Source organism: Dreissena polymorpha, chromosome 2 (assembly GCF_020536995.1).
Source record: "Dreissena polymorpha isolate Duluth1 chromosome 2, UMN_Dpol_1.0, whole genome shotgun sequence".
NCBI classification, from domain to species: domain Eukaryota; kingdom Metazoa; phylum Mollusca; class Bivalvia; order Myida; family Dreissenidae; genus Dreissena; species Dreissena polymorpha.
Genome location: NC_068356.1, coordinates 60,472,447 through 60,496,796, shown reverse-complemented (window position 1 = coordinate 60,496,796; position 24,350 = coordinate 60,472,447). Strand labels below are relative to the sequence as shown.

At 35.4% G+C, this 24,350-nt stretch overlaps 1 protein-coding gene and 1 long non-coding RNA gene across 2 annotated transcripts in view; both read left to right on the top strand.

The window, feature by feature from the left end:
* LOC127867202 (intermembrane lipid transfer protein VPS13A-like) overlaps window positions 1-24,350 on the top strand; it is a 150,758-nt gene that overhangs the window by 82,775 nt on the left and 43,633 nt on the right. Inside the window, exons 50-63 of the mRNA XM_052408246.1 lie at window positions 1,357-1,515; window positions 2,340-2,462; window positions 2,941-3,087; window positions 3,815-3,973; window positions 5,034-5,194; window positions 5,710-5,815; window positions 6,802-6,933; window positions 7,428-7,442; window positions 10,629-10,715; window positions 11,127-11,240; window positions 14,107-14,208; window positions 14,777-14,869; window positions 18,113-18,205; window positions 23,779-23,883. Of these exons, the coding sequence (XP_052264206.1) occupies window positions 1,357-1,515; window positions 2,340-2,462; window positions 2,941-3,087; window positions 3,815-3,973; window positions 5,034-5,194; window positions 5,710-5,815; window positions 6,802-6,933; window positions 7,428-7,442; window positions 10,629-10,715; window positions 11,127-11,240; window positions 14,107-14,208; window positions 14,777-14,869; window positions 18,113-18,205; window positions 23,779-23,883 (1,596 nt within the window). The remainder of the gene's footprint in view (window positions 1-1,356; window positions 1,516-2,339; window positions 2,463-2,940; window positions 3,088-3,814; window positions 3,974-5,033; window positions 5,195-5,709; window positions 5,816-6,801; window positions 6,934-7,427; window positions 7,443-10,628; window positions 10,716-11,126; window positions 11,241-14,106; window positions 14,209-14,776; window positions 14,870-18,112; window positions 18,206-23,778; window positions 23,884-24,350) is intronic.
* LOC127867236 (uncharacterized) lies at window positions 47-800 on the top strand. Its single transcript, XR_008043386.1, has 3 exons — window positions 47-196; window positions 361-606; window positions 648-800. It is a non-coding gene; the product is annotated as an uncharacterized LOC127867236 (long non-coding RNA).

Below are 24,350 nucleotides of genomic sequence, written 5' to 3'. Positions count from 1 at the left end.
AGACTGGTTGAATGTGGGATCTTCAACTTGAGGTACGCTGTAGACTGGGTGAATGTGGGATCTACAACTGGAGGAATGCTGTAGACTGGGTGAATGTGGGATCTACAACTGGAGGTATGCTGTAGACTGGGTGAATGTGGGATCTACAACTGGAGGTATGCTGTAGACTGGGTGAATGTGGGATCTACAACTGGAGGTATGCAGTAGACTGGGTGAATGTGGGATCTTCAACTGGAGGTATGCTTTAGACTGGGTGAATGTGGGATCTACCACTGGAGGTATGCTGTAGACTGGGTGAATGTTGGAACTACAACTGGAGGTACGCTTTAGACTGGGTGAATGTGGGATCTACCACTGGAGGTATGCTGTAGACTGGGTGAATGTGGGATCTACAACTGGAGGTATGCTGTAGACTGGGTGAATGTGGGATCTACAACTGGAGGTACGCTGTAGACTGGGTGAATGTGGGATCTACCACTGGAGGTATGCTGTAGACTGGGTGAATGTGGGATCTACAACTGGAGGTACGCTGTAGACTGGGTGAATGTGGGATCTACAACTGGAGGAATGCTGTAGACTGGGTGAATGTGGGATCTACAACTGGAGGTATGCTGTAGACTGGGTGAATGTGGGATCTACAACTGGAGGTACGCTGTAGACTGGGTGAATGTGGGATCTTCATTTTAGTGGCCGACTGTGGGCATTGTACTGTACTGTAAGTTTCAAGAGTAATCTGGAAATGGCAATGGTTGGAAAAATAGTATTAAATGATGGGAAGTTGAGAAAGTGGGAAGAGCAAATTGAGGTTACACTTGAGAGTGGGGGATTGTGGATCTATTTTGAGAGTGGGGGGTGAGGATCTTTATGTAACATTGATGGGAAAAGTTAATGATGTCATAATTTAAGAGAAAATTTGAGATCGTGTATATGTTGGAAAATAAGAATTTCATGCAAAGGCAAATGTTAAGGGATGGTATGAATTGAAAGTCAATATTATGGGGTGGGATTTGCTTACTTCAATTGAAGTATAACTGTTAAATATGAATGGGTGGGATATGCTAACTTGAACTGGGGCTAGATGTTTAGGTAGACAATATGATTGCATGAGTTCAATGTTATGGGTTTGGATATGCTTACCTTGTATGGGAGTAAATGTTTCATAGTGGGGTGTGCCAACTTGAACATGAGGTAATATGCCTACTTGAACTTGTGTGAATGCTATATGCCAATCTCTTTGAAAGGGGCCATACAAAGATACCACAAATATTTCAGAGTTCAATGAAAGTTTTTACAATACTTTTGCTATCCACGTAAAATAAAGAAAGTTGTAGAAATTACATGTCATATATTCCACAGGTAGTCAAAAATGAAGAAGAGGAGCAGGACTTCGATGATGAGGACACTGAGGACATCAAGCTCCTGCCCCCCAAGATGAGTATCAACTTGAAGTCAGCAGACGGGCTGCAGGTCACCATGACAAAGGCGTGTCTGGAGAGTCTCACCAATCTGGGCAAGGTGAGTGTTGTAAAGGATCATGGATACATTGGTAACCTCTATGGTGTATATAGAAAAAATCATGGTAAATAGGTTTTACCTGGACTGGACCCAGGTTATCTTGGTATTTTAGATTGTTTAGCCTCTAGGATTTTCTATTCACTTTGCTATTCATTGAATCACATGTATGTCGCATGCCTGTGTATAACATACATATATATTTTTATAGTACTCATGTTGTTATCCCCCGTCATAGGCGGAGGGATATTGTTTGGGCATTGTCCATCTGTCCGTAAGTCCGTCTTTCTGTCCGTCTGTCCGGAGCCATATCTTGGAAGTGCTTTGGTGGATTTAATTGAAACTTGGTATGAGTATATATATGGATAAGAGGATGATGCACGCCAAATGGCATTGTACACCATCTGTTAATAACGGAGTTATGGCCCTTTGTATCTTGAAAAATGCTTTTTTGAGTGTCCAATATAATACTTTTGTGTCCAGAAGCATATTGGCAGGGGATATCAATTCAACGAATTCGCTTGTTTTTTTAAGTTGATCATTTTATAGTCATTTTGCGATTCAGATATTGAATTTTACGTAACTATGAACTATATGAAGATTCAGAGTGCCCATCGATAATAGCACATATGTCTTTTTTTGGCTCACATATCTATTTATAGCCTGATCTATTTATGCCTTAAAAATTAAGAGCCCACACAGTCAGCCGGAGAATATCTGGATCCCTATATGTTGCACAAAACTTTATTTCATGAAGCTATTTATATATTAAGGGTCCACATCTATTTATTACCCCATATTTATATTAATCACATGTTTGATTATAGGCCTTTGGTGATGCCTATGCGCTGGTTGAGCCCACACTGAAGGCTGGAGAGGTACTGGACCCCTATGTGATACAGAATGAGACAGGGGAGGACATTGTGCTCAAACTGGACAACACTTTTGTGGTACCACATTTCACATTTAAAGAGAAACTAGACTTTATGCAAACGTTTTAATATTAAGCATGAAACTTGCAATCTTTTTATTATTTCAATACTAAATATACTTTCATCATGCTTTACACTTGATTTTGCAGGATAGTTGAGTATTATATTGATTTTCAGCTGCTAATTCATATATTACGCAATACATTTCAAATTTCCATTTATGTTATGATACAAGTAGGGCTTGTTTTGACAAAGCATGATTCGCAAAAATTCATCTTTTATAATATTTTAAACTATTGAACATGCTGAAGTGTCTTGTATTAAACCGTTATATTAAACAAATAAGGCCTATATTTAGCAGGTGTATTAGGATAATCCATTGATAAATTCCTGAGTTATCTGCCTTTGAACATAGCAGACAAAGCGGTGCAAAGTTGTTAGTCATGTCTGTGACAAAGCTCTTGTTTCTGACACAAGGAGACGGCACATATTTCAGATGCCGGACTCTGCCCAGAATGCGAAAGTCAAGTTACGTAGCGGTGACCTCCTACCCTTAAAGAACAAGGAGGGACCCAAACTGCGTCGACAGGCATCAGTGATACGGGCCACTCAGAACTCGGATGAGAAGAAACTCATCTTCCAGGTATGTGAACATTATTTGTTTGTATCAGATGGTTAAATTTATGCCTCAACCGTCTTTTTAAATCGCCCAATATGAAGTTGTTAGGGGTGCAATGGAAATGCCAAGGATGTCTCTCCTTAAACACAAAATTATCCAACTCATTTCTTTTACTCATTTCACTATACAGCATTTAGAGTTTCATTATTTCAATACTTGTTTGGTTTCATCTAAATATGTGTATTTGAATGTTAACCTCGACTGAGCACAAGGAAAACTTGTAAAAATCTGGTATGAAACCCCAAAGCACAAGTCTTTCATATTTGGTATGTAGTACATGTATCATCAAGAGGTCCACTTCAAAGCTTTTTTCCAAATCATAGAAAGTGGCCTTGCCCAAGTCACACTGACTTATTAAGGGAAAATATTTAAAAAAATCTTCATGTTTAACCATTTCCCACTTAGAAGCATAGCGAAAATTGCTATGTGCAAACAGCATAAAACCAGAACGGCGTGCAAGTAACTCACCGTCTTTTTAGATTTAATGCTGTTTGCTGCTCATCAGTATCTAAGGGTTGGGAATGAAGCCTTAAAAACTTGAATCTAGTAAGAAATGTCTTCAATTAAATATAACTTTCTAAGAGACTACAAACATGTTAAAATAAAATAAGTATCTAAGTGGGAAAGGGTTAAATTGCAAAGAACATTCTGCAATGCTAAATGAAGCCCTCAATATCTCCTCTCTACTCAGGTGGAGAGATTCAACATCCCCAAGGACGTGACCATCAAGAGGGCTGAGAGGAGGCTGTTCCACTTTGCTGAGAAGCAGGCCCCCAGCATGTGGGCCGTTGTCGTGGATACCAGAATAAACCTCGGCCAGAAGACCGTCACTTTTCGGTCGGCTGTTCAGGTTAGGATTTAGGAAATAATGAATGTTCACAGAATTGGAAATAATGAATGTTCACAGAATAGGAAATAATGTATGTTCACAGAATAGGAAATAATGAATGTTCACAGAATTGCCAGTTTCAGTGTTTATAAGATTTTATATGCATGGACACATTGCGGATTGATATTGGTCAGAAGATGGTCACTTTCTGGTTGGCTGTCCAGGTCAAAATGTTGGAAAATTGTTAATGTTTACAATTCTGTTTAATTAAGAATTATGTGTGAATTCTCAAGTTTATAATCAACTTTGGTCAGGTGACAGTCAGGGCAACAGATAAGATTTTGGGTCAATTAGTTTTCACTGCAAGCTTTTTGTAACAATAAGTTTTTTCCCTCAAAACTATTTTTCAATTAATTGTTTTGCTCATTTAAGATTTTTTCTCACATTCTGTATTTATTCATGTTTAGCTGTACCATTTACCCTTCTTGTACTTCGAAAATTTAGACTTAAATTGATGTTCAACAAATCCATATCTCTTTGACCGGCCGTACAGCAGGATTATGCCCCTTTTTTCATAAAACTCAGGTTAAAGTTTGCTCCGCATGACCTTCAAGAATCGTGCCCCTTATTGCCCTTAGACAAGTTAGGTTTAGGTGCAAGATAAAATTCAGGTTAAAGTTTGCAAGCAACAATTACATACCGTTAAATATTACAGATATTTAATTGAACTTCAAAGGTGTCTTAAGGATCATACTTAAAGGTTACCTACCAAGGACTATTATTCTTCATAAATTTTCATCTTCTAGTTTATAAATACTCTATAACTATTACAGATATATTGAACATCAAAAATGTCATTGTGGGTATATATCAGGTGACAAGCAGAACATGTAGATTATACTATCAAAGCAGAAGAATAGCCTTCTGTCATATCATTTTTTTAAAGAGCATCTCTGAATATCTCTGTATAAGTCTCACTGTCTTGAGTTTTTTTCAAATCATTTTTATTAAAACCTAAACAAAACCTATATACAATGGTTGTTTCAGATAGTTTACCATGCAAAGTGCTCTTTCATTTCAGGTTCAAAACCACCTGCCGGTTCCTGTGGATATCTACTACAAGGATGCGAGTAATGGAACCAAGCTGATATCCCCTATCCAGCCTGGTGCCCTCTACAGTGTACCACTGTATGCTGTCTATGAGTCTACGGGGCAGTTCATGTTCAGGCCCATGAAGGACGGGTAAGGAGTGTTGAAGAATAGATTGTGTGAAGAAAATTAATGCATTATATGATTTATGTTCATTGATACTTGTGTTTTGTCTCTTCTGATAAAAATTTGTTTAGTAAATAGTGTGCCAAGCCATCAGTACCTCGTGTGCATAGTGTAAGTGAACTGATAATCACATCTTTATAGGGGCCATTTGTTTTCACACTTCCAGAACAATGTTTAATCTGGTAACCATGACTATTCCAACATTTGAGGTTTTGATGGCATACTTAATATGGTGTAGACCTAGTTATCAGCAGGCCGAGGCTTTGATCTCCACTTTAATGTTGTTCTTTCTGATCTTTGCTTAAGACACTTAGTAACGGTTTTACCTAGGAAAACAGACTCTTTGAGTGTCTCAATTAGCTCTAGGCTTACCAGGAACTGAAACTAAAATAAGCAAGTTTAAACTCAATAAAATAAGGCTTACTATGAAATAAAGCTGAAATAAACAAGTATATACTAAACCTAATGCACCATGACTTCAGGTGTGTAGAGATGAGTGAACCAATCAGCTGGAAAGGGGCAGAGAACCTGGGGCTGAAGATGCTGACTTGCCGTGGGGACGCAGTGCACCAGCCCTTTTATATCAGGGTATCTGCTCGTCATATCTCATATTCATCGTCGGATAACCACGACTAATTCATTCCGTTACTTTCCAGCATTTGCCGTGGGACAATATAAGCAATACACGCCGTTTTGACCATAACTGTAACATTTCAGTAGACCAACGAAATAGCAGTTTACAAAAAGAATTTCGCTTTGGAGGTGCCAATGCTTCGCCTGGATAATTGCGATTTGATACACCAAGCTTTTCCATCCACCTGTCCGAGTGCTTAAAATGACATTGCGCCCATGTTAGAGACTAGAGATACTTTTACTCTGAAAGTCGTTTAAATCCTCAATTTTAAAGTATATGCATGCACTACGAAATTCCATTTCTATGGACGACGCAATTTTGACAACAAACCCAAAGTCTCTATAGTACGAGTTGTATCATTGGTAAAAAATATCCTCATGAAACCGTGAGGGATCCAATGAAATGACTGGATTTGACACACCCTAAAACGGTGAAAAGAGCTCGTAATATCCCACGGTTGATAAATGGAGAGTAATGGAATGGGTCGAACATGGGTATCCGATGATGATCTCATATTATACAATGAACAGATTGCTTACTTACACAAACTGTTTTGGAGCAAGCAAACTGAATGCAAGAAAAATAGAACATTCAATTTTTTTTTTGTTTCAGACATTTTTTTGCAAAACACAAAACGAGACCCTGAACGTGCTTTGTTAATTATCGTTTTTATATTTTGTCTGTTTCTTCTTTTGACATTTCTTAAATACATTTTTGGTTTACATTTTAATTAATAAAACAATTTTTTTAAACCTAACTAGCAATGCTCTCTTATAAAGAAGCATTCAGAGGATATTTCAGGGAGGACATAAGCAGTTCTAGTTTACTGTAACCTTTTATGGACGTTCAATACGTTCAGGAGTGTTGGCAGTAATAAATGATTTGACTTAAAGTTAATTGATTTCTAAATGCTTTCAATTGTTTTTATATTTTGTCTTAGGTTCGTGCAGAGATTGAGGAAGTCTATTATCAGGATGGCGACACTTTGTCTGCTAAGTCCACTATCTTCCACCTACACCCGACTGTGATCTTCCACAATCTACTGCCCTATGATGTAAAAGTCATGCTTGAGGTAAACTTGCACTAATTGTTATGTTCATCCTACTGTAATCTATCTTCCACACTGCCCTATGACCTGAAAGTCATGTTGGAGTTTAACATTCACTAATTGTTATGTCCACCCTACAATAATCTTCCACAAGTTACTGCCCTATGATGGGAAAATTATGTAAAAGGTAAACTGATTAAATTTTTTGGTCCTAAACAGATAACATTTGTTGGTCCACCCTATTGTAATTCAATACTTACAATATAAGTTATATGAGGTGAGGGAGTTATTGTGCTTTCCTTGGGACTTTTTGGCCACTAAAAAAGGCCAAAAATATTCTATGTTGTGTTGTTTGTGAACACTTGTGAGCACTAGGAATGCTATAAAATCTTGTAAAATATGTCAGAACATGTCCAGTGAAGAGCATGTATTTGCTTTCCCTATTGATGTAATTGTACAAAAAGTACATTTTTATTTTATTTTGTCATGTTATCATTGTTTTCTAAATCCATTTATAGGGCTCCATAGATATGGTAGGTAGCAAATGTAAATTTTAAGTTCTGCTGATTTTGAACCCTTTTGCTTTCCAGTTTGCAGAGTGGCTTTGGCCTCCAGGAAGGGGATTTCCTGTGGTTTATGCATTTATTTTTCAGATTTGTGCATTTTAAAAAACTGTGGAAAAATTGTTTGTGTTATATCACATTAAACAAATTAAAATAATGTATCTTTTTTAAAGACAAAATAAAATCAACTGTTTTAAATCAAATAATACAAGTATAAATGCTAAATAACAAAGATAAGCAAAAGAATTATAATTCCCTGTTAAAAACCAACGAGCTAACATTATGGTTGATATCAGTAAGGTTACTCAAATGGTTTAATAATTTAATTTATAGCTAATCATTAATTTGGCATACATTTCATTTGAAATTTGAAAGAAAAGTGTTTTGTGACTTGTTAATGAAACTTTTGAAGTGTCTGGTATCAGAGATTCAGCTTCTTATTGATATATAACGCCTAAGCTTTCTTACAGTGTTCTCCCTATATTTATATCTACATGTATATTTGCTGTGTTCAATCCTGGGTGTTTTCCTTATGGCTTATTGTATGTTTGGCTCTGAAAATGAAGCAGTCATTAGATTGGCGTGTACCTTGTCAGGGTTTTCAAAAGTAGCGGATTTCTTATCAAATATATGGGGTAATTATGTGAAAATGTCAGCAGATTGTTTTAAGAAAGTGTACTATTGGAATTGTTGATATCACAAAATTACGTCCTTAACTGCCTACATATTGTTAAAAGTTATGTACCAAAAAAATGAACACAATTTAACCATAAATGCTTAAACAAATGTTTCATTATTTAAATGATCCTTTTCTGGGAAAATGGGGCTTTAAGCATGTACATAAAGTGTTGTCCCATACAAGCTTGTGCATAAAGTGTTGTCCCATACAAGCTTGTGACATGTGCATAAAGTGTTGTCTCATACAAGCTTGTGCATAAAGTGTTGTCTCATACAAGCTTGTGCAGTTCCCAGAAGCTTACCAGGGACAACACTTTTCACCTAAACTATATTATTTTCAGAAGAGTCTTCCTTTAAAAAAAAAAACAATACAAGCGGAAAGTATCGTCCTTTATTAGCTGGTGCTGACATCACATGCTTATCTGGGATGAAGCATTAAGCTGGTGCTGACATCACATGCTTATCTGGGATGAAGCATTAAGCTGGTGCTGAGACATCACATGCCAATCTGGGATGAAGCATTAAGCTGGTGCTGACATCACATGCTAATCTGGGATGAAGCATTAAGCTGGTGCTGACATCACATGCTAATCTGGGATGAAGCATTAAGCTGGTGCTGACATCACATGCTAATCTGGGATGAAGCATTAAGCTGGTGCTGACATCACATGCTAATCTGGGATGAAGCATTAAGCTGGTGCTGACATCACATGCTTATCTTGGATGAAGCATTAAGCTGGTGCTGACATCACATGCTAATCTGGGATGAAGCATTAAGCTGGTGCTGACATCACATGCTAATCTGGGATGAAGCATTAAGCTGGTGCTGACATCACATGCTAATCTGGGATGAAGCATTAAGCTGGTGCTGACATCACATGCTAATCTGGGATGAAGCATTAAGCTGGTGCTGACATCACATGCTAATCTGGGATGAAGCATTAAGCTGGTGCTGACATCACATGCTAATCTGGGATGAAGCATTAAGCTGGTGCTGACATCACATGCTAATCTGGGATGAAGCATTAAGCTGGTGCTGACATCACATGCTAATCTGGGATGAAGCTTTAAGCTGGTGCTGACATCACATGCTAATCTGGGATGAAGCATTAAGCTGGTGCTGACATCACATGCTAATCTGGGATGAAGCATTAAGCTGGTGCTGACATCACATGCTAATCTGGAATTAAGCATTAAGCTGGCGCTGACATCACATGCTAATCTGGGATGAAGCATTAAGCCCCATTTTCCTAGAGCAAGGCATAATTATATCATGTGATGTTTAATAAGAAGGGGCCATTAGGTATTAATACTGTATCTTTTATTTGGGTGTTTTCTATTAAATTAATGCTGACAAAAATTATTCATGTTATTAAAAAATAGATTTAGTGTTGATGTGAACATACTTATGGAAAAACTGGGATTGATGCATGTGTGTTAAGCATCATCCTAGACTAGCCTGTGCCTACAGCACTGGCTTATCAGGGACAACACTTTCCGCTTTTAAGTAGTTTATCATTTAAATGAAGTATCATCAAAACAATAATGCAGCCTAGGCTGAAAGTGTTGTCCCTGATTAGCCTGTGTGGACTTCACAGGCTAGTATGGAATGAGTCTTTACAAACATGCATTAGACCTTTCAGTGCAGGAACCGAATTTTGAAGGTCTTTGCAAACAGTTTGGATCCAGATGAGACGCCACAGAACGTGGCGTCTCATCAGGATCCAAACTGTTTGCTATTCTGATAGTATTCTTTGAAAAAAATTGAAGAAAATGCTAATTTTAGAAATTCAGCAGACGACATTTTAGCAGAAGACAAATTTCCCAGCATTCAAAGGGTTAGACCCATATCCCAGAATGAAGCTTGTATGAATTCACAGGATACTGCTGATGAGCTGATGCTAATAAATATCTATAAGAAAATATACTTTATTCTCAATTCACCGCAAATGAAATAATGCTCTCAAAAATCTTCTATGGAAAAACACTAGGTTTACTTTAGCTATTGTAATGGTACTGCAGATGAAATGATGCTACCAAATGAAAGAAAACACTATTTAGTGATACCATTTTGAGGGTTTTTGAGAAGTACTGAATGTTTCCAAACAATATTAAATGTTGTGTTCTGAGAAAACTGGGCTTAATGCATGTGCATAAAGTGTCGTCCAAGATTAGCCTGTGCAGTCCACACAGGCTAACCAAGGACGACACTTTCCGCTTTTATGGTATTTTTAGTTTCAAGTAAGGAGGGAGTTTCAAGGAAGTCCCTCCTTACCGAAAATCAAGTTTAGGTGGAAAGTGTCGTCCCTAATTAGCCTGTGCAGACTGCACAGGCTTATCTGGGACAACACTTCACTTACATGCATAAAGCCCAGTTTTCTCAAAACGCGACTCATCAATTGCTGAGGTACTGCAGAGGCGAAGAGATGATGCTCCAAATAATGAAATAAGCACTTTGTTTTCCATATCCATTGCTAGGGCACTGCTGACGAGATGTTGCTACAGAAAGGCTGCAACATCCCTCTGGACCATGCATGCTTGGGGAAAACCAACATTGAGGTCATGGTAGGTGAACTGAAAATAGTCTGGTCTTTAGCCAGAAGCTGCTGAATTAGATATAAGAACATTTTCAGAAGATACAATTGAACTATGCTGAATCCCTGGAATATCGAAGCACTGATGAGTATATTTATTCTTGAGGTCAAACAAAACTGTTGTTTTAGATGTAAAAATGTGAAAATGTTTAACAAACAAACTGGCTTTTGGCTTGGTATATCTTCCCTCATGCAAAAAGCTTTTAAAAACATAGCCATTGAGAAGTTTTTGTTAGTGCCACTAAGGCTACGATGTGGTGAAAACCCTTCTTACTAGATTAAAGTTAAAAAGTTACTTGCAGGCTGTTCTGGTTTAATGCTGGCTGCCCATATGGCCATTTTCATTTTGCTTTGGGTTTATCATAATTTTCGCATATTTTAGATCATAAACTATCAGGGTAGGGATTGGAATGGCCGTCGACTGCTGGACTTTGACATCCCTGAACTCTCAGTGTGGAATTTTGATGGTTACCAAGGGAAAAAGAAAGTAACCATGGTAATGTATATGATCTATATTCAATTTGGTGTAAGCATATGCAGAATTAATACAAATTCAAGTAAATTAAACTACATCTGATACCAAATTTCCTTTTTATGTCCCCAGATCGAATGTTCGGGGGTATATTGTTTTTGGCCTGTCTTTCTGTCTGTCATTCTGTCACAAAACTTTAACCTTACAGTAAAGTTTTGCAATAACTTTTGAAATATTGAACATAGCAACTTGATATTCGGCATGCATGTGTATCTCATGGAGCTGCACATTTTGAGTGGTGAAAGGTCAAGGTCATCCTTCAAGGTCAAAGGTAAAAAATTAAAAAAATTAATATAGTAAAGTTTTGCAATAACTTTTGAAGTATTGAACATAGCAACTTGATATTTGGCATGCATGTGTATCTCATGGAGCTGCACATTTTGAGTGGTGAAAGGTCAAGGTCATCCTTCAAGGTCAAAGGTAAAAAATTAAAAAAATTAATATAGTAAAGTTTTGCAATAACTTTTGAAGTATTGAACATAGCAACTTGATATTTGGCATGCATGTGTATCTCATGGAGCTGCACATTTTGATTGGTGAAAGGTCAAGGTCAAGGTCATCCTTCAAGTTCAAACATCAAAAAAAAAGCGGTGCATTAGGGGGCTTTGTGTTTCTGACAAACACATCTCTTGTTCAATATGACATTGACCTATCTTATATGTTTGAAAGTTACACATAGCGGTACACTTGTGATGAAAAGTTGCGTTTTCTTGTATGTTTTTTTAATTTTGACGATGCTGGAACAGCAGCGTCCAAGGTTTGATAACCAGTAAAAAAATTCTTCACAATGGCGACCTATGTAAAAGACCGAGCCAGTCCGATTGAGATAACTCGATTTTTCAGTTACTTCCCTTGGCATTCGCCACTGCGTAGGAGATTGTTCGTTGATTTTCATTGATAACATTCTCCTAGCAGAGTTGTCGTTCGTGTTGATAAAGGTAAATATTAATAGAACAGCATATCCTGGGGAAACAGATTCAATAAGTGTATCAGAACGTTAATTTCAAATTAGTAATTTTACATCCATTTTATTTTTATGGACCAATGAAACAACTATATATTTTCTCTATTTTGTTTTGATATTTGTTCTCGATTTAGTAAATAAATTGCGAATAAAAACATGTAAAATTAACTTTTTACGTGATCAGAAAACTAAAGAATGCGAACTATTTCGAACCTGCAAATTGTAAACGCTGCACTGCTATGATATATATATAGATAAAACAACATCTGTTTGCGTAATTGTCCGTCCCGCCAGCGCAGTGCTAAGGACGTTCGCTTTTTCACCTTTACGACACCGGGTCCATAACCGCTCCCGGCGCAATGTTATATTTTGTATGTTTTGTGGTCACCATTCTGGACAGGTGTTTTTTCCGGATAATCTCATCCCCCCCCCCCCCCCACAGCATTTGACCATATAAAAAATTAAAAAAGTATTTCAGTACAAAACAAATAGCTGGAAATTGCAGCTATCATTCAAAATTCGTCCCAACTGTCGTCAATCTAATCTTATTAGGTAGGAGTGCTGGACACACTCTGGGTCCCAACATTATGCAGCCTAAGCGCGGAGGTAACTCATTACCTAGGAAAAACACAAATACACACACTGGGTGCAGCCTAGGCGCATATAGACTCAAACAAGGCAACAAACTCAAGTGCGGGCACAATCATTTAAAATTTACATATTGAATACAATATTCTAACAGAAATTACACAACCACCTAAGTGTACATACCATGTTTGATATTTTGTTCGATTGTTAGATTTCAGCATATACATGTATAAGGTCATTTCGCTATTAGTTAACTTATCCATATGTTCGTGGGCGAACTCGGATAGTCAAGTGCTCATACGATTGAGCTCACATGGTCCGGCTATGTGCTCATACCTACTTTCGAGAATCATCATGAAGGTATTGCCATACTTAATGAACAAGAATGTGACCCGCCTCCCAGTTTCGCTCAATGGGTCAAGTTACCCACGGGTACTACTTCCCCGTACCCCTAAACTTTTTTTCGTACCAAAAATGTTTGGTACGCAAAATTTTTTCGTACCAATTTTTTTTTCGTACCCAAAATTTTCGTACCCAAATTTTTTATCGTACCCAAATGTTCATATCAACATACACAATTGTGGTGATATAGATAAACTTAAATTGATGTTTTATATCCATCCTCTTCAAAAGCATCGTCACACCAGTACTGCCAGTACTTTGATTTATTGCTATTACAATAAGCCAGTAAAAACAAATCTATTACCATACCTTGTGGATGTTTATCCAAGGGGGAACAGTCATGTGCTTTGCTTTATTGCTAAATCCATGATTTTTCAAGTACTTTATCTTTGATTTAAATATATGCACTGGTCATTGTTGATTTTTCAAAACTGGAACCATTTTCATTAATCCACATTAGGACATAAGAATAAAAAACTATTAAGAATAAAAAACTATTTCAAGAATGAAGAAAAATATTAAATATTTTAGCAATTTATATAATCTTTCATTTGCTGTCACTGTTTCCAAAGTCATTTTAACATAGCCTTCGTATGGATTTTATGTTATTGGAGGTGGTTAATAAAATAAAAAAATCTTAGGAATTTTGCTGTTATTTTTTCTTTGTCATACATATAAAAAATTATTTATACGGTATGCAGACAATAAAATAAAGTTTTTTACTAATAACACTATAAAGTGTGCATGTGTATGCCTTAAATGATATGTTTTCACAAAAAATGGACACAAAATGTGTTTAAAAATGGGCTTAATTTTTGATCTTGTGATTTACACATTACAATAAGTTATGCATGAACATGTTGTTTTTTGTTTCAGGACCTGGGTCTTCATTTCAAGAAGACGAGTGGTTCAATCCAGGTGTCCCTGTTCTGTCCATACTGGATGATCAATAAGACCGGGGTCATGCTGAGATACAAGGTTACATATAACTGAGTCTTACAATCTAAAAAGTGTATCACACACAATATTGTTCTGGTAAAAAATAAATTGGATAAATTTTTTATTACAAATACAAATAGTTGTAGACAGAGAAACAACTTTGGAATTTGATTAATGTAAATTAAGTTCATGACTTTAAAGTCAATGTGTTTGAGTATTTTAAAAAATAGTTTTAAAAATTAGAGTGGTTTTAATGCATTGACAGTAATTTTAGACTCATTTTCATCTTGACTAGCTCTGCATTGAAGGCAGAGTCATTATTGTGGACCTTTATAAGTATTGACCATAACAGTGGCCCTTGATAACATTTTAGGACCTTCAAGGATGATGATCTTTGGTTTACCTTGATGACCTTTGATCACGTTCAATGACCCCTCTGTGACTTTCAGTAACCCTTGATTACGTTCAGTGACTTTGGGTTTCTATAAATGACCTTTCATGACCTTGGCGACTATTGATGACATTGATCTATGTTTGATGGCTCTTGCTAACACATGATAACCATTAATTGCCTTAAATAATCTCATGATAACCTTTGACCTTGCAGGCAGGTGATGACGACCCCATGGAACACCCGCCAGAGATCAAGGACATTGTCATGTTTTCATTTAAGAAAAGTTCCCTGTTCAACAAGAAAATGGTAGGCTATAGCATATATTATTCATGCTAAAGTATATGATATTATCGGTGTATTAGTATAATGTACATGTATAATGTATGTAGGTTCTTAATGTGTGTGATTATGGTTTTTTATCAGTATATAAGATTGTATACAGACCAATTGATGTACTACAATTAAACTACATTGCATATGCATGTGAGCCTTTCTCTTGAAAAACTGGGCTTAATGTATGTGCATAAAGTGTCGTTACAGATTTACCTATGCAGGCGGCAAAAGCTTACCAGGACCTAAACTGGATTTTCATTAAGTGAGAACCTAATTTAAACAAAAAATTCCATAAAAGCAGAAAATGTTGCCCTGTTTAGCCTAGCCATATTGGACTGTATTCAACAATCACCTAGCCATATTGGACTGTATTCAACAATCACGTAGCCATATTGGACTGTATTCAACAATCACGTAGCCATATTGGACTGTATTCAACAATCACCTAGCCATATTGGACTGTATTCAACAATCACCTAGCCATATTGGACTGTATTCAACAATCACCTAGCCATATTGGACTGTATTCAACAATCACCTAGCCATATTGGACTGTATTCAACAATCACGTAGCCATATTGGACTATTCAACAATCACCTAGCCATATTGGACTGTATTCAACAATCACCTAGCCATATTGGACTGTATTCAACAATCACCTAGCCATATGGGACTGTATTCAACAATCACCTAGCCATATTGGACTGTATTCAACAATCACCTAGCCATATTGGACTGTATTCAACAATCACCTAGCCATATTGGACTGTATTCAACAATCACCTAGCCATATTGGAATGTATTCAACAATCACGTTTTAAAAGGAAACACGGCAGTATTAATTAAATGAATTCATATCAATACATTAAACACATAAATACACTGGATTACATTAATATTAGTTGATTTAACCTTTTATGGTATAATTATTATGATTGCTTGTTAAAGATGAATATAGAGAAAATATTATATCTCTGTAAACATAGATTTTTAATGCAATACATGTTCTTATTGCAGTTTAGGACTGTATCATGAGCTTTATACTATTATAGAAATTATACATACATTTTGTGACAGAAAAATGCCAAGGCCTTTTATGTGTTTATATGTGTTAAGTATTTAAAACATTATAATTTATTTGCAATGAAATGTTATGCTATTTTGGTGTGCATCTGTTGTGATCCTTTCAATTTTAATTGTTTCAATTTAATGTTACTTTAATAATTGTATTATTTTTTTGTGTCTTGATTTAATTAGTGCAATACATATCTTATTTATTTTGTTGCACTGGATGAATAGATTAGATTTTCTTATGCAAAGATTTGACAAGCATTATAATACTATTTAGGTAACAAATAATGGTATCAGTTAATTGGTGAGAAAAAATAAACTGTATTCTTATTATAATTTTTACAAGCAGTTTGTTTTAAGTATTACTTAAGTCACATATTTTATGGAGCGATATTACTTTATAAAATTTGTTTTGGTTGAGTATAATTGAATAAATCTTGTTTATCTCACGCATAAGTTTCATTTAATGCTTGCAATATTTTTTTACAGTGATATGTTTTTTTGTTTGTTTTTTAAATGTTCAATGAGTGAGGTCAGCTAATATAATTATGTGTTAAAACAGGAAAACAATATTTGAGAAATATGTGGATGTGGATTTCTTTTAGTTTGTGCTTATATTTTGTGTAGACCCTATCTTGGTGTTGTGGTGTTACTCATTTGGTAAGAAAAGCTTCAATAGGATTCAAATAATAATCCCATAATAGGCTTCACAAAAAGGATCTGAAGACAACCAATGAAACTGATTGTTTCTATGAACTAATCTGAAACTCTCTTTATTCTTTAAATGATTTAAAAGTGAAAGTAATTAGTCCATTGTTTTAAAGGAACTGTTAAAAAGGGAACTGTTTTCTTGTTGAAGTCATGGTTAACAGTTTCTATTAAAAGCGTAAAGCTCTGAATTGAATGATCTAGTTAAAATAATTACATCTTCAAGTTTGAGAATATTTTAATTTCATCATAAAAATCAGTGTAACATGAATTTTAATTGGTTGTGTCATCAGATCAAACCCATTTAGTCACTAGATTTGCCCCATTTAGTGAGATTTACCTGTATATATATAATTGATGTAAGATTAATGCCCTCTTCTTTGCAGTGAAATTAACTAGTGCACATTTAATGTTTAATTTGCTCAAACACACTATCAGTGAGATTTACACTTTCGTGAAGTGTCAGAGCTTAAATAGTATTCTTGCACCCTCCTCTGTAACCAAACTAATAAGTCTTCTTAGGACGATGGCCATTTCTTAAATTGCTGTTGAGCTATATAAACATTTGCTATACACACAGTCTATAGTGCTGACGACAGTTTTAGTATTTAGCTTTTTCTTATTCAATTTTCTTCCCGATGTTATGTAATAATTGATTGGACTTTTCTTTTGTTATATTATATCCCCACTCAAAAGAGAGGAGTATTTTGCTTCGTACCTCTTTCACTATTTATTTTCAACATATCTTGATAACTGTGTAATCCCTTAAAATATAAGTTGTATTTTAAGATACTGAATCTGTATAATAATATCTTGATTTTGCCCCCAAAAGGGGATACTTTTCAAAAAGATATTAATGGCTGTTGATTAACGATTTGACGTCACATTAAAACTTTAACATAATTTTTTTGGTCCATTATCTTTCGGGAATAGAAGTATTTTTGTTTACTTTTTACTCTCTATAAGATTGTTGTTGTTGTTTAATGCCGGAGTCTTCCCAGCAGCTAACAGTATATGTATAGGCGATTTAAAATTTGTTCAAAGAAAATTCCACATTTTTAACATGTCAATATTACCACTAATGATTTATTCATACTTTGAAAAAATATTTTTAAAAAAAGGGATATTAACAAATGTCTGAAAAATACAGATTCATCATCTTTGAGTTTTCTGAAAGCTGAGTAATTAGAGTTGTTTTTCTGTTTGTTGATAAATTGTTTAGTTTCGGTTGTCTTAAATATGTATTTGTTAGAATATATTTCTGTATACATTTTGTTCATTGATATTGTAAAGTTATTTTTTACGAAGTTTTGCATGACTTATTGTATCAAATATTTATTGTATTTCTTATTTTGAATAACAATAAATGTAACAAAAAGACAAATTAACAGGTGTAAATTAATTGAACATAGATATATTGGCAATTTATTTTCAAGGACGAAACACAAGAAAAAAAGTCTTCAACATTGGAGCGAAAAAAGGAGGGAAAGAATAAACCTAAAGTGAAAGAAATGAAACAAAGTGGAAAAGTATGTTGGAGGGCACAGATTTATATCCAGTTGTTATTTTTACTTTACACACTTTTGTTTGCTTTGATACTTTATTATTTGCTATTGGCTGTAAAGCATGCTGGCTTATTGTTGTTGCATTGTTTTAAACCCCACAATGAAGGTATGGGGGAATATACTACTACTCACCAAAGTGTCTGCATCTGCGTCCGCAACATTTGTAGTGAAGGTTACTGTTCAACAACTCCATACCACTCTACTACAAGTATTCAATTGAAGCGTCACGCACTTGTTAAGGTTCTTTGTGTGAGGTTTCTGTCCAAGTTCCGTAACTCTGATCCGCAATTAAGATGAATAATGCCCTTGTTTTGTACGTAGACAATTCTAGTTAATGTTTTTTTTTAACTACTCCATATATCTATTTCTAATTCATGTATTAAAATAAAACTTAACATACCGTAATTACTCTAAGTTTTCGAACACTTAGTTTTCGGACACCCTCTTTTTTAGCAAATTTTTTTTGTGAGTCTTAATTTTCGGATATATGGGTTTTCGTCCACTAATGTTAACAGTGGGGACTGTGGGAACATTCAAACTCGTGACCTCCCGGTCGCTAGGCGAACACCATATCCACTTCCCTGCGGCGACTTTCCACTTGATAACTTTTGTTTCGATGGAGGCATGGTGCTGTATTTTTGTTTTAAGGTAGCTTTCATGCAGACAATGGCTTGGATTGCGTTTGGGGCCAGTTGGGTCAACATTCGTGTACAATTGAAAAAGGTTTAATCTCACTAACTTAAGTTTGGATGAAGTTATTGTGCTGATATTTGTGTGTAGGTTTGCTTACATGTAGACCTTGCTTCAAACTTAGATTTAAATAAATAGATTGTAGAATCTTGGAATTATCTCATTTCTTGTTTAATTTTTAAAAATTCTGCTTTAGTTTACGAAGACTTTACAATTACTGCAGTTATTTGACGTCAAATATGTCTTTGTGGTCATAATAACATGTGACTGACAGAAAATGTACTTCATACTATCTAAGTGGCAGACTAGTCAAGCAGGCTGTCTTGGGACAGCTCTTGTTGTATGTACCCCTTGTTGTTTTCTGTTGGTTAATTGTATACATGACTTGTTTGTTGCGTACAAAAATCTTTATATGAAATTAGCAGAATGTTGGGTTATGTTGATAAGAACTTCTGATTTACAGAAACATGTTTAAAGAATTCAGGATTGTACATAATAAAATATGATTCTGAATTTAAATTTGAAACTTACGTGTTATAAAAGTCTTGCAAATTGTGTGTTTTTTCAGTGTTTTTTGAAGCATGAGTTGTTTTTTCGCAGTTTGTTGTTATTACTTTGAAGATAGTGAATTTTGCTTTTTTATTCTTATCAAGGTTAAAAACGATATTCCAAAATTCAACTTATTGTGTAAACTGTTTTTTTGTTTGTTTAATAAATATAATTTATGTTCACTTTATTTAATTATATCATAAAGTATATAATTCAACTTCAGTTTCAGCTCACAAATTGGGCACCCTTTTTGTTTGGAAGTTGTCTATAAAATATATATTTAGGCTGTCTGTTATATATTACAAGTCATATTAGTCATGAAGCCATCCTTGAAAAACTTTTTAAACGCAAACAGATTTACGTACAATCTAGAGCTGTTCACTTGGTCAAAGACCTATAGAATACACAGATTGGACACTGTCGTCTTCGCTATAGCGATATGCCATAATATCTAACAGCGGACGCGAGTCACTTGACATTGATTTTGGAGATGCCGTTGTACCAGTAGATTCTTCTCTGTTCCAGCTACTGTCGGCCATTTTGTTTTAAAGCAATCAATTATTGGCAAAGTCGGTCGCCGCAAACAGACATATTGAATTTTTATGTCCCCCACTATAGTAGTGGGGGACATATTGTTTTTGCCCTGTCTGTCTGTTGGTCTGTCTGTTGGTCTGTTTGCGCCACCTTTAACATTTTGCAATAATTTTTGCTATATTGAAGATAGCAACTTCATATTTGGCATGCATGTGTATCTCATGAAGCTGCACATTTTGAGTGGTGAAAGGTCAAGGTCATCCTTCAAGGTCAGAGTTCAAATATATGTGGCCAAAATCGCTCATTTTATGAATACTTTTGCAATATTGAAGATAGCAACTTGATATTTGGCATGCATGTGTATCTCATGGAGCTGCACATTTTGAGTGGTGAAAGGTCAAGGTCAAGGTCATCCTTCAAGGTCAGAGGTCAAATATATGTGGCCCAAATCGCTTATTTTATAAATACTTTTGCAATATTGAAGATAGCAACTTGATATTTGGCATGCATGTGCATCTCATGGAGCTGCACATTTTGAGTGGTGAAAGGTCAAGGTCATCCTTCAAGGTCAGAGGTCAAATATATGTGGCCCAAATCGCTTATTTTATGAATACTTTTGCAATATTAAAGATAGCAACTTGATATTTGGCATGCATGTGTATCTCATGGAGCTGCACATTTTGAGTGGTGAAAGGTCAAGGTCAAGGTCATCCTTCACAAGGTCAAGGTCATTCTACAAGGTCAAACATCATATAGGGGGACATTGTGTTTCACAAACACATCTTGTTTTTTGTGTAAATAAAAATAAGTTTTTATTTTCTTTGTTGATAATGCTTCAGGTTTTGGTAGTTATTATTCTTATGTATTAATAATTTATCAGAATTTGAAAGAGAACAATGGATTTGTTCATTTTCGATAACTTTTGAAAAATTGAAAGGCCCAAATGTTTTTTTTTTAAACTTCTTCATTTCTCATCACAGATTGATTAAGTAAGATGGTTATGCTAGGTGAGATGTTAATCTAGGTATGATTTATAAAAAGTAGACGAAAATAAGGCATTTTAAAGGATTTTGCCTTTGTACAATTTTATACTGTTATTTCATTCAATCATTTTCACACCTGTCGCCAAAGTGGTTTGTTTCTTTTTGAAAAACTTTTCTATTTCTCATGCCAAATCGTTGAAGTATGATTTTTATGCTAGGAGAGATGTTAATCTAAGTATAAATGACAAAAACGTAGAAGAAAATGTTCAATTTAAAGGATTTGGCCTTATACAATGTTGGTACAATTTTAAGCTCTTTTCCTCTGTTGTACACAATTGCTGTCAAACGTGTTTTTTTTTCTTTTTGATAAACTTTTTCATTTTTCATCCCAAATAGATAAAGTCAGATTTTAATGCTTGGTGATATGTTTATCTAGGTTTGAATTAAACAAACTGGAGGAAAATGTTCATTTAAAAGGATTTTGGCCTTGTACAAAGTTGGTACAATTTTTAACTCTTATACCCTATTGTACACACCTGTCGTCAATCGTGCTTTGGTTCATTGTGAAAACCTTTGTCATTTTTATACAAACATAACATCTTCAGTTCGCTAATTGATCCGACAATTAACAGGCGCGTGAAATGTTGTTTTTTTTTCTTTTCGCGAAATCCTAGTCCATGACACTTAGAGCTTTTATTAATTACCAATAGAAAAAAAACTTGGTTACAAACACAACTTTAATATCCTATAACTCATGAATAAGATCTAAATAAAAAATAGAGAATTAAAAATTGAAAAAATCCACAGAATCAATATTGAAATAAGACTAACTGAAACCGTTTTTGGATCGAACGATGATAGCATTTATTATACTGTAATGTTGTTTTTATCAGAGACCTAGTTCTATGTGTCCACATATATCTATCCGTTTTGAAATAATATTATTTTATAAGGTTTTAAATGTTTGAATTAAAAATGTATACAAAAAAAATTTATCAGCAAAAGCCTTTCAAATAAATTATTCAACGGCATTTTCGCCGCGATTTGGAAATTCTTATAGCGCTATTACTTCAACGATCGCAGCATTATAAATTCTTATTTTAGGTAAATAAAATGGAGATTTTGTAAAAGCATAATTACTCATGTTTCTATCAAACTTTATTATGCCCCCCTTCGAAGAAGAGGGGGTATATTGCTTTGCTCATGTCGGTCGGTCTGTCGGTCTGTCCACCAGGTGATTGTCAGACGATAACTCAAGAATGCTTGGGCCTAGGATCATGAAACTTCATAGGTACATTGATCATGACTCGCAGATGACCCCTATTGATTTTGAGGTCACTAGGTCAAAGGTCAAGGTCACGGTGACCCGAAATAGTAAAATGGTTTTTGAATGATAACTCAAGAACGCATACGCCTAGGATCATGAAACTTCATGGGTAGATTGGTCATGACTCGCAGATGACCCCTATTGATTTTGAGGTCACTAGGTCAAAGGTCAAGGTCATGGTGACCCGAAATAGTAAAATGGTTTCCGGATGATAACTCAAGAATGTATACGCCTAGGATCATGACACTTCATAGGTACATTGATTGTGACTCGCAGATGACCCCTATTGATTTTCAGGTCACTAGGTCAAAGGTCAAGGTCACAGCAAACGTATTCACACAATGGCTGCCACTACAACGGACAGCCCATATGGGGGGCATGCATGTTTTACAAACAGCCCTTGTTTTATAAAAATCGGATCATTATAGACCAAGTTACAGCTGCCTTTCTATAGGGCCGTAACATTTTCGCATAAATTTGCTCCATAATCGTAGCCGTTGCTACTGGACACGTTGCTATCTTATCGCAATCGTGATACATTGGCTATCTTCGGACTCCTCCGATTGATTTATGGAATAAATTGTCTGCTGATCCTTAGTGTTCTTATCAGTTTCTCGACCACGTGACCCCGCCGCAAGATAGCCCGATAAGGCGCGAAGTTTCCAATCTGTGTATTCTATAGGTCTTTGACTTGGTATACAAAGCAGACATTCATGATTGCTAAAAAATGTTCTTTGATTCACATTGCAATTCACTATTCATGATGTCACTGTTTTCATTTTAACAATTTAAAGCGCACCTATGCAATGCACTGAGTGAGCTTTTGGGACTTCCTTTTGTCCGTCTCCAGTCATCTGTAAACAGTTTATTCCAACAATATCTCCTTAAGTGCTTAGCAGATTTTTACAAAACAGGAATGATGATTGGGTGACCCGATTGAGAGTTTTTCAAATAGTTCTGGTCAAGTGCATATTTACATCATCAGAGCTAAAAATACATTAAATTAAAAAAAAAAGAAAATGCAAGAGAGGGTCACTAGTATAGTATTGTGTGTGGTTCTCTGCTAAGTTTGTTCAAATCATGCCAATAACTCTCCAATACCCATGGGTCAAATTGTTTATTAAGTTCTACATAATAATTTATTTTAAAAAATCTCTGAAAGGGCAATTGTTAGACTTTTATTTATTTGGTAACTTTGTTTAGAGGTAAGCATATGAAAATGGCCATACCCCATTACAAAGGTGAGTGATCTAGGGCCATCGTGGCCCTTATATTGATAGGATGTTATGTGATTGAATGGAATGAAATTATAATTATGTTACTCCATTATAGGAATAGAAGTTTGATTGTTCAGATTCACTATTGTTTTTTTGTATACTACTACAAAGAATATGATTGGTCTGTTTCGTTATTGATTTTGTTGTATTACAATAATTCTGATTGGTCTGTTTTAGGCCTGCCTTTGTATTGGAGAAGGGGATTGGTCAGATAAGTTCTCACTGGATGTGGTTGGGAGTTCTGGCACAGTGCAGAGTAAAAATAGGAACAGAGTCTGGGAGGTATACACACAAATCAATCCACAAATGCAGAAAACAATCCTTGCCCACTCCTGTTACCTGCCTTCATAAACAAAGAGCTTTAGGGGTTTCTTTTACGTCAGTATCAGGATGCAGGATCACGTGACTTTTTATGTCCCCCACTCTATACTGGGGGACATATTGTTTTTGCCCTGTCTGTTTGTTGGTTTATTGAGTCAAATTTTAACACAGGCCATAACTTTTGCAATATTGAAGATAGCAGCTTGATAATTGGCATGCATGTGTATCTCATTGAGCTGCACATTTTGAGTTGTGAAAGGTCAATGTCAAGGTCATTCTTCAAGGTCAAAAGATTAAAATATGGGGGGGGGCACATAGTGTTTCACAAACACATCTTGTTAAAAGTAACGTTTAAAACAATTTTTCGAAAAAAATTCAACAATTGCATAAAAGACAGTTTTTTATGTGGCTTATGGCAATGTGAAAAA